General features: G+C 38.7%; 2 protein-coding genes across 2 annotated transcripts; both read right to left on the bottom strand.

Annotated features, from left to right (window-relative positions):
• Positions 1–619: 619 nt before the first annotated feature.
• On the bottom strand, positions 620–997 carry LOC143598608 (uncharacterized). Its single transcript, XM_077076782.1, has one exon. It carries the CDS (start codon positions 995–997, stop codon positions 620–622), a length of 378 nt encoding a protein of 125 aa, XP_076932897.1.
• Positions 998–1,543: 546 nt separating this feature from the next.
• Positions 1,544–2,011, bottom strand: LOC143598607 (uncharacterized). Its single transcript, XM_077076781.1, has one exon. It carries the CDS (start codon positions 2,009–2,011, stop codon positions 1,544–1,546), a length of 468 nt encoding a protein of 155 aa, XP_076932896.1.
• Positions 2,012–11,434: the final 9,423 nt, after the last annotated feature.

Raw genomic sequence — 11,434 nt, 5'->3', positions numbered from 1 at the left:
TCCTCTTTTTTGCTCTCTTTTTTTTGTTCATTCTCCTATTATTTTTCTTTATGCACGTTGCCCAACGCATCATTAGCGATAATGATTTGACGCGTTGTGTTGGAGCCCTTGTCAATGCTTCTCAACAGCTTGGCCACAAGGCTAGTTTTCAGGATGTTGTTACGCATTTGTGTGAAAACCTCCCACTTGAGGCCTATGCTCTTCACGCCATTGATGTGGAAAAGGAGTATACCGCCGCTGAGATGGAATATTATTCTCTTACGTTTCCTATTCTTTCCCAAGTAGCTCAGTATGCTAAGGAGGAGAATTGCGTGCAGCTGTTAAGGATTTTGCTTGAGCCTTCGCAGGCTGGTCCTTCCACCGCTCCTGTTAGTGGCCAAGGATATAGCGTGGTTGTTGAATCTGGGAAGAGTGTCAACGACGTAGATTAGGCTATCTTCTTGATCTGTATAGTTGTACCCTTTTGTTTTGTTCCCCCCCTTTTTTTATGCGCGGGCGTAAGTGCTCGCTTGTAATTACTTGTATATAAATGAAATCAACTTTTATTTAACTTGTGAAATGTGGAGTATCGTTTCCATTCAAATTCGACCCTTGGCCTGTTTTTACAATTGGAATCGATTTACATATAACACCTTCGCAATTGTGCCTCGTTCCATGTTCTAGGAATCGCTGAGCCATCAAGATGCATCAGAGTGTAGGTGCCTTTTCCCAATACTTCCTTGATTTGGTATGGGCCTTCCCAAGATGGCGCTAGTTTGCCTTGTGCGTGTGCTCTTGATGCCTCGTTGTTGCGAAGGACGTAATCTCCGGTATTGAACTCACATATTTTCACTTTGGTGTTGTAATACTTCTGTAGCTGGCGCTTGTAGTTTTGTTCCCTTATTGCAACCAACTCTCGATTTTCTTCAAAAAGCATTAAATATAACCGCCTTTCTGCGTCGTTATCATTTGGTAATGTGACTCTTGGTGAAGGAATGCTGACTTCGGCGGGGATCATTGCTTCGGTACTATAAGTTAGGTTGAACGGCGTTTCCGCATTACTTGTATTTTTATGCGTTCTTATGGCCCATAGTACGTGAGGTAGTTGATCGACCCATCCTGATTTGTGGTTTGCTAACCTTTTCTTGATTCCGCCAAAGATTGTTCTGTTGGCACGTTCCACTTCGCCATTCCCTTGTGGATGAGCAACAGAAGTGAATGTCTGCGTGATATTGAGCTCTTTCAACCATCTTTGGATGTGTTGGTCGGCAAACTGTGTTCCATTGTCACTGAACAAATTCGTGGGTAACCCGAAGCGACAGATTATGAATTCCTATATGAATTTTTTGACGTTGGCTGCGATGATTGATGCTACCGGCTTTGCTTCTATCCACATTGTGAAGTAATCAATTGCTACAATTAGGAACTTCACACGCCTTGGCGCCCCTGGAAATGGTCCTGTTATGTCAATCGCCCATTTTTGAAATGGCCAAGAGGCTGTTACTGGTATTATGGCATTTTTCGAGCGCAAGGTGTTTGGTGCATGGCGTTGGCAGGCGCTGCATCATCTCAATTCTTTTTCGGCATCTACATGCATGCCTGGCCAGTAGTACCCTGTGTTCATGATTTTGGCGACCACCATTATTGGGCCTGCATGTACGCCATATATTCCTTCGTGGATTTCTCTTAGCAAATAATCTGCGTCTTGTGGGTCTACGCATCTGAGAAGTGGTCCCAAGTACGATCGTCTGTAGAGAATGTCACATTGTATCGTGTAATTCAATGCCTTGTGGCGGATCTTCCGCGCCTCTGCTTTGTTTTCTGGCAAGATACCTCTTGAGAGGTAGTTGATGATCGGTGTCATCCAATTCTTTTCTGCTTCTGAACATACGAGAACTTCTTTGTTCATTATTGAAGGAATTATCAGGACTTCGATGCGGTCGTCTTTTGCGAGGTGTTCAAAACCAACCGAGGCGATTTTGCTTAAGGCGTCAGCCTGTTTGTTCTCACTTCTGTTGATGTGTTTTACCATGCATGTAAGGCCGCCATTAGTACTTTAGCTTGCGCTAGGTACGACGCCATCTTATCGTCTTTTGCATCGTATGATCCTTCGATTTGATTTGCTACTAGCATTGAATCCACGTGTGCCTCCAAATGGCGGGACCCCAACTTTTAAGCGATCCTCAACCCTGCCAACAGTGCTTCGTACTCCGCCTCGTTGTTTGTGCTTTTGAATTCTAGGCGTATTGCGTACGTAAAGTGTTGCCCTTCTGGGTTGGTTATTCTTAAGCCCGCACCTGCACCTTCATCATTGGAGGTTCCGTCTGTGAACAGCTTCCAGACTTCATCTTTTTGTTGATCGACGGGGATTTCGATCTCTTTTTTGCATTCCTCTTCTTTTTCTTGAGGGATTTCCGCGATGAAGTCTGCCAAGACTTGTCCTTTGATTGCTGGCCTTGGTTTGTATTCGATGGCATGTTCTCCTAACTCTATCGCCCATTTCTCAAGCCTTTCAGATAGTTCTAGTTTGCTTAGTACGTTTTGTAGGCGAAAGTTAGTGAGAACATGTATTGGGTGGCCTTGAAAGTATCTCCTTAAATGGCGCGCTGTCTGGACCAAAGATAGAACCAATTTTTCCAAGGTGGAATATCTTGTTTCTGCTTCCGCGAGGGTGCGACTTATGTAGTAAATGGGCGTTTGAGCGCCGTTTCTATCCACCATTAAGACAGCGCTGACTGTTCTTTCTGACGCTGCTAAGTATACTATCAGCGGCTCTCCAGCTTTAGGGGCTGTTAACGTTGGTAGTTCCGCCAGGCGCATCTTAATTTCTTGAAATGCTTTTTCCGCTTCTTCTGTCCACCGAAACTGGGATCTCTTGAGGCAATTCCTCAGGGTTGAAACGAACGGAAAAGATTTTTCAGCATGACTGGACAAAAATCTGTTCAACGCGACTAAACGGCCATCAAGTGTTTGCACTTGCTTGATAGATCTTGGTGAAGGCATTCTTAACACAGCCTCTAGTTTTTCTGGGTTGGCTCTGAAGCCGCCATTTGTTACTACCACTCCCAGGAATTTTCCTTCTTCCATTCCGAGAGAACATTTTCCCGGGTTAAGCTTCATGCTGATTGACCTTAGCGTTTTGAAGGTTTCCTCAATGTCTTTCAACATTGTTCCCTTCATTTTGCTTTAACAACCAAGTCGTCCATATATACCTATAGGTTTCTTCCAATTTGAGATTTGAATTCTTTGTCCATCAATCGCTGGTATGTAGACCTGGCGTTTTTGAGACCGAACGGCATCATCTTATAACAATATATTCCGCTATTTGTTCGGAACGCCGTTTTGTCTTGGTCTCTTGCCGCCATGTGTATTTGGTGATACCCTTTATATGCGTCCAGAAAACATTTAAATTGAAATGGTACCAATGCGTCTACCTTGAGGTCAAATTCTGGAAATGGTTAACAATCTTTTGGGCATGCTTTGTTGAGGTCTTTGAAGTCAATACACATGCGCCATTGGCCGTTTGTCTTAGGTACCATTACTGGGTTAGCTACCCATGTTTGGTACTGAATTTCTCGAATTATGCCCGCATCTATTAACTGCTGGACTTGTTCATCATAGGCTTTTGCCTGCTCTGGTCCCATCTTTCTTCGTTTTTGTACAACCGGGACGAAGGTTGGGTTTACCTTTAATTCGTGTTCCGCTTTGCTTCTTGGAACCCCTGTCATGTCCGCTGGGGTCCAAGCGAAAACATCAATGTTTTTGACTAACAAGCTTTTGAGCGCCGCACGCACTCCTTCAGAGATGGTAGGTCCAATGGTTATGCTTTGCTCTGGGAATTCTTTGTTGAGCACCCATTTTTCCACCTCTCTAGTTTTGGTTGTTTTCAGCGTCTTCTGTGGCGGTGTTTTTCTTTCCGCCATGTTGCATTCTTTGTTGGCGTGGATCATTGCTATTCCTGTTGGTGTTGGCGCCCTCAATATTCCATGCGCTGTTGACGGAGTAGCGTTGAAATCACCAATAGCCTCTCTTCCTAAAATTATGTCATACTGCGGGTGAGGAGTCTCCATCACCAGGAAATCGACGTCTTCTGTTCGTGAATGGAGTCCGTCACTTAACTCGACTGGGAATGTCAGTTGTCCCAGCGGGTATTCAATGCTCTGGTTGAAACCCGCGATTGGAGCGTTGACAGTTGTTAACTGATGCCTGTCTTTTTCTTCTAGTAAGTCGAAGCACTGGCGGTACATGATTTTGGATGTTGCTCCCGCATCGACAAAGAATCGTGGAGTTCTGTAACTGCCGAATACGGCTGTGATCACCAAGGGTGCTTTTTTGTTTGGACCTCCTCTTACTTTTGGGAAGATGACTTGTTCTTCTTTCCACGCCGCCCACTCTGTCTGCCTTCTTTTCTTGTTCTGGACTTTGCCTGAGATCATATTGGCATGAAGGTCTTTGATTTTCTTTTCTGGTCTTCCGCCATCTCTTGGGGGCGGACGTCTGTATTTTCCCTTGATGTTTCTGACCAGATGATCCAACTTGCCGTTTTTTACGCATTCTTCGATTGCGTCTTTCAAGTTGACACATTGGTTCGTTGTGTGGCCATGTTGTTCATGAAAGTTACAGTAACTTTTCATGTCTGTATTTGGTCCCTGTTTGACTGGTGCCGGCCTCTTTAGTTGGATCCCTTCACTGTACATGATATGGGTTGCGCTTTTTGTCAGCGGGGGTCCATGTGGATGCATTCGTCTAAGGTGCATTCATCTGACCCTTTTGTCTAGCTTTAAAAGGTTCAGATTTGGCGGATTCTCTGTCGCTGTTTAATCTTGACCATACAGAAGACATATGTTTGCCCTGGCGGGCTCTATTGATGTCGTTTCTGGCGTCGTGCTTTGCCAGTTCTTTCCCCAAGCTTTTCTCCATCCACGCGTACCTTTTGGCAGCAGTCATAACATCGTCCCATCATTGCGGCATGCCATCTCTGCCCGTAAGGTTACGAATAAGATCGTCACACTTTACGTTTTGGCGAAAGGCCGCCGCAGCAGTTCTTCACTTACGTCGCCGATGTTTAGGCCTTCTTGGTTAAATCTTGTGATGAAATCTTCTAGTGTTTCGTTATCTCTTCTGACGACATTCAGGATGTCTGCTGGGTCACTGATGTAACTTTTGGGTGAACTTTTTCGCTACGTCTTCCCAGCTTGTAATCTGGCCATCTGGCAATCTTTCAAACCATGCTCTGGCGGCTCCAACTAGTGTTAGCGTAAATATGTGGCACCATAACGGCATGGTCCACCCTGATACTAGCCCAGCAGCTGTGAAGGTTTGCAAATGATCGTCTGGATCTGAGATACCATCATACTGTCCTACCGTTGGCGGGATTTTGGGATTTTCTGGTAGCTCTGCTTCGGCTTTTTTTTGCCACGAACTTTGATTTTCCTGCCAACGTTGTTGGTCGGTATGGTTTGGAAAAATCGACCGTCGCTTCTGGGTGGTATTTTACTAGCTTTTTGGTGTCTAACCCTTTCCAGCTTTCTTCGTAGTCCGGGTCGTCTAGGCGTGAGTCTGCCTTGAGGTTCGACCGCTGTGACTTCTCTCATGCTTTGCTGTTTTGCTTAGCAGGAGGCGTTTTGGCTAATGGTGTTTTTGCAAAAAATCGGCGTTGAGTTTTCTTCAGACTCTTCTTTTTCGTTGCTACTAGAGGCTGTATCAAACAGTGATCTATGTTTCACAACGGACAACATTTTTTCTCGTACTTTGTCTTTCAGTTTTTGTTGTTCTTCTTCGAGCCACGCCCTGACGTCTGGCTGCATAGTCGCTTTGGAACGTGCTTTGGTTTTTTCTTTATCTGTGATGGTAGGGTGAATGGTGGAGGCGTTAAGGAGACCTTCGCCTGTACCCCCCCCCCCCACACCCAGATTTTCGATGTTTCCTAGAAGGCCAACCTCTTTTGGTGTGGTCTTGCCACTCATCTGAGTCAAGAATGGAGTGAGTTACTGTTCTAGCTATATGCACAGATGGCGCCAATGAAGAAACACAAACCCACCCCTCAAGGTCTAACACGTTAGTCCAAGGGTTATGGTTAAGTATTCTACACGATGGGTTATAAAACATTCTTGGCGCAGACGAGTGTATCCTGCAAAACAGAACACCGTGAGCTCGTTACGAGGAATGGTGGGATTCTCTCGTAACCACCCTCCGGCGTGAGAATCAGTACTTGATAGTATAAGATAATACAGTTTGATAGTAATAGTCGGGGAGAGTATATCCTTTACCATTTGGAGGTTTATTGGTATTTATAGCCGGGGGAGAGAGAGTGTGACCAACCACCATGACAGGTTTTCCACCAGTAATATTCTCCACCCGTGCGGTCGTGGTAGTTGGTGGAAGTTGGTGGGCATCATGGCCTTTTGACAAGAACGTGGTTGTACTGTTTGTACCGTCCTTTATGTGTTGTCTAATTCTCATTGGTTTGGTGTCTATCCCTATATGGGTTGCCACCTATTTGTCCCATGCTGGTGGGACCTTTGTATTACCATTCCCGAGGTGTCAGGAAAAGGTTTATATTGGACTCCACTCTTCGCGCCTTGTACTACGCCTGGCGTAAGTGACATCCTGGCGCCTAGTGTTCCGCCAAGCGTATTAACTTAGTGTTATACTTTGTTAAACGGTGGGTTTCATACCCTACCTCTACACATATCAAGGAAGAATGAAAGTAAACTTTTTAAATGACCTAATCCCAAAAATTGGCTATGTTTAAAGGACATTTTTTTGTGTTTTTGTCTTCTCATTTTGGTAAATATAATGTATAATGTTAATATTAATTGAACACGTCACAAAGTTAAATGCTACTTGGGGGATCCAATCGTTTTTATATCAAGCAAGAAAATCCAACATTGGATAAAGGAATACATGATTTCATTAATTAGGTTGAGGTTAGGTTAACCCGGAAACTAAATTGTTTGATGTTGTCACAAATAGGGCAGGTGGAGACCTCAGCGTCACAATCAAAGCAAAAACACAAGTGTTTGCATGGGTAGTAGACCATGGTTGCAGGGGAAGTCTTGCAACTCTGGCACGTGAAAAGTCCTAGTGGAACCCTTTGTGGCAACAGCTCGACTGCTTCCCTCGCCAAAACTCACATGATTGAACCTCCTACGCATCCTCATTTCCATGTTTTTTATATGGGTCATCATTGTCAACACACGATTATGTGTGTCTTGTCTCTGCGTCAAAAGCATAAAGCTCTAGAATAAAAAATATGGAAAGATATAAACTCTGAATACACTAAACAAAATCATAGAAATCATTACATGGATTTCGAGTAGATTATGCAGCATCCTGAACTAGTAAGATATACCATTAGATGGAAAAGGATTCTGATGATTAGGTGGGCCCATTTGATCTGTTCATGTTATTGTTCACAAGAGTAGAGTCCTGGCCTACACATAGTTTATACACACATTACATTTTGTTAAAATCATAAACGTCGTTAAAAATATATCTAATTAAAACTCATACCTCCATTAATGTTATCGTTTATGCTTCCTAGTCTTCTTGTCATGGATAGCGCCATTAGATGATACTGAAAGAGAAAGGGATATAGATGGTGTTTGATGATACACTTGTCGTGATATAAAGAGATTATATAGAGGGTTGAGATGGTGGTAAGGAAAACCACGATAAAGTAGTGTCGTGACGGTGAAAAAAAATCATGATAATCATGAAGGATTCCACATGATTCATCATGAAGTATACCACGTGATCCGTGTCATATATATTCATGATAATCATGATACTAAGGTAAACTTTGTTTTCTAGAAACTTCCGCGAATATACTCATACAGTTTTTACTATAGTCCAATTAACTTTTACGACTTTTCTGATAGGAAAAAAAATAAATACATTTTTGTTCAATTTATAAAGAAAATTCTTTTACAATATTAAAAACATATTAGTATTAGTTCAATCGTATAATTTTATGTAAAACGCATAGGTATATGCTAAACGTACCCTCATGCTCTACTTGTCATACCCCCTCCCCTGAACTTTCATTCCCTTTAAATTTTTTTTTTACATATTACTCCCCTCCAACATTTTATTGCATTTTATGATCATCCTAAAAAATATTATATTAAAAACTATAAAGTTTTATTTTATTTTATTTTTTATTTCCCAAACTTTCAATTTCTTTAAGAATTTTCTTTGACATATTCTTATATAACACATTTTTTCTGTATTTTATGGCCTATCTTCAAAATATTAAATTAAAAACTATTATATTATTTTAATATTTCTAATTTTTTTGTATTTATTGTCCTTGATAATAATAATAATAATAATAATAATAATAATAATAATTATATTTATTATTATATGTATTGATGCATTGTTATATTTAAAGAACAATAAATATACCTACATAGGGTAAGGATCCTAAGAGAACCATTTGCAAATTGAGAACTTTGAGAACCATTTTGAACCACTAAACCACCTTTAAAAAAATATTTAAAAAAATCATAAAACAAAAAATAATAAAAATTTTTAAAACGTAAAAAAAAACCAAAATTCTTATATTTCATTCCGGTTTCAATAAAAAAAACGTCGTATTATACACATATGTATAATTTTATTTAATCTTTAATTACGTAATATACACATATGTACAGTATCATTTATCTTAAATTATACACATGTGTACAAAAAAAAACATGTAAATGTACATATATGTATATATTATACATATGTGTATATAATTTAGCTAAACCAGTTTTTTTTATAAAACCGGGATGATAAAATAAGAATTTTGGTTTTTTTTATTTTTTTGATTTTTGTGTTTTTTTTTATTTTATGATTTTTTTTTATTTTTGGGTTTTTTGTGGTCCAAAATGGTTCTCATAATTCTCAATTTCAAAAAGGTTCTCTCTATGAACATGATCCTACATACATACATACATATTATATATATATATATACATATATATATATATATATATATATTAATACTATTAAAATTTTAAAATAGATATTATAAAGATTTACAATATTAATATAAAAAAATAAAGTAATAATAATAGCTTAATACTTTTTAATTTGATATGTGTAGTGGAGACTATTAAGTGAAAACCAATATTGTACGGACTAATATGTATGTAAATAATGTTAAGAGCTAAAAGTAATTAATCTAATAAGTTTAAGGGGTATACATTTAGTAAAATGATATAGAGGGGGTACGTTTAGTATAACCAAATACATAATTTAGATTTTGTCACACGGAAATAAGTTACGCTACCTACCAAATATGACAAGTGATATATTTAGGGTGTGTTTGGGATTCCTTATTTAAGGCCAAAAGGACTTTATGTGAAAAAGAATTATAAACTTATGATTATGACTTTTTGAAAAGGAGTTTGTATTAAAGTGTTTGGATTAGCTTATGTTAATAAGTTGTTTTTAAGGAGTGTTTGGTTCAGCTTATTCATGTAAAATGACTAAAAAAGACATTATTTTAAAAATTAATAAGTTGTTTTTTAAAAAGTATTGGGAATTTCTTATTTATACTATTATATTTTTTTTTTCATCTTTAGCATATTGAACAAAAATACGAAAGATATAACATAAAACTCGTTTTCAAAAGTTTAATTTCTTGATTAGACCATAATAATATAACGTTCAAAATCTTAAAAAAAACACCAAAATGCACAATAATAACTATAATAATGTCATATTACATAACCCGTACGGTTTCATTACTTCTTGAGCAATAACATCTTTTATCGCTGCCATAAGCACAGCATCATCACCCGTACGATTTGTAGCCGGAACATCTTCATCGTCTTCATTACTAGCACCATAGTTTGATCTCCTACGGCAACCGAATCCCGAAACAAATGAGCATAATGTGTCTCGAATATTTCCAATTCGCGCCCCTAAATTTGGCAAAGTCTTTATCCACCTACAAGATAAACAAGTCTTTATATTATCAATAACGACAATATTTATAAAAAATAAGAATAGAAAAATAAAAATAAAATAACAAAGTCTCAAAATTTTTAAAAATAACAATGAAGAAAATTAATTACCTTTATTACTCAATAAATGGTTATCATAACCATTTATTTTGAAACCTTCTTCAACTTAAGAGTTAATGTTAAATTGTTTATTAGGTGGATAATTTACTTATAGAAATTATATACTTGACATCATATGTGGATAACCTATTTAAATGACATGTGAAAAAGATGTATTGTTTTAATAGTATAGTAAGATTTTTGTGTTTTTAAATATATAAATATAGTTTTTATTTTAAAAAATTATAAGAAAAGTACATATTCGAATAATTTTTCATAGGTGCCCCTGGCAATTTGGATTAGTCTCAATAGAGATTGTTAAATGTAACATCCTCAAAATTTCGAGTTCTAATGTCAATTTATTAAATTCCCAAAGCTAATTGTGAAAATTCTCCATATGAAGTCCTCGCAGACCACCGCCATATTTCCCAACGGTCCGCCGAGAATCAATATGGGTGAAGGACTGATGTCTCAGATATAAACTAAATTATATATAAATATTGATAGTTATATCCAACACTTTTGAGTAACTTAAAGGTTGTTTTCATTAAATAACTAGTGACTTGACCCCCGGTTATGCAGCGGAGTTTAGTTGACAGTTAATCCTTTTCGTATCGCAAAGTGGGGCGCCTTCATCATGTTCTGATGGTTGGTTAATTTGTATATACTTTAGTTCGTTTATTTACTAGTTTTAGTTGTTTATTATGGGAACTTCGATACTTCATACGTGTATATTGTATTTAGGTCACGGATGTTAAAGCATCTAATTTGGACCTGTTGAGGCACGGGTTGAAGACCCGTGATGTCCAACACGCGAAACGAGAAAAGAGTATAAAAATCCTGCTAAGAAGGCATATCGCCAAACGCGATGGGCAGGCCTGAAGCCCCATCGCGTATCGCGAGGGGTTTAAAATAAAGGTTGACCATGGTCCATCGCGATACATGATGGACCACATAAGACCCCATCACATATCGCGATGGGTGACTCAGACGGGGAAGTTAGGGTTTTAAGTTATTTTCCTCAAGCTCGACCCTATTCTTCCATATATTATTCCAGGCGATTTTCAGAGCAAAGAAGAGGCGATTCTACCATTCCGGATCATACCGAGGCCACGTTTATGTTCCATATCATCAATATTGAAGATTACATGATGTCGAGGCTCGGCTAATCTTTCTGTTTCATTCCCGGGATGTAAAGTTTGTATTTCATTCAGTTTTTAATGTAACCAAGAACATACTATTTGTAAATATCGTTGATTGATCTATGAGTATTGAATTTAGTATTGTTGTGCATTCAATCAGTTTAGGTTTATGTTGATCAGAACGATTAGTTTGCTAGTTGCTATAGTAATTGCTCATAGGGTTGTTTGACTAGATTGAATACAACAAAG

Source organism: Bidens hawaiensis, unplaced genomic scaffold (genome assembly GCF_021521415.1).
Source record: "Bidens hawaiensis isolate Kalapana, Puna unplaced genomic scaffold, B.hawaiensis_p1.1 tig00050572_1, whole genome shotgun sequence".
Lineage (NCBI taxonomy): Eukaryota > Viridiplantae > Streptophyta > Magnoliopsida > Asterales > Asteraceae > Bidens > Bidens hawaiensis.
This window is presented reverse-complemented; position numbering and strand designations above follow the sequence as displayed.

What these genes read in the sequence shown, in the direction of transcription:
- LOC143598608 (XM_077076782.1), bottom strand. Translation starts at nt 997, where the DNA reads ATGATCCCCGCCGAAGTCAGCATTCCTTCACCAAGAGTCACATTACCA.
- LOC143598607 (XM_077076781.1), bottom strand. Translation starts at nt 2,011, where the DNA reads ATGGTAAAACACATCAACAGAAGTGAGAACAAACAGGCTGACGCCTTA.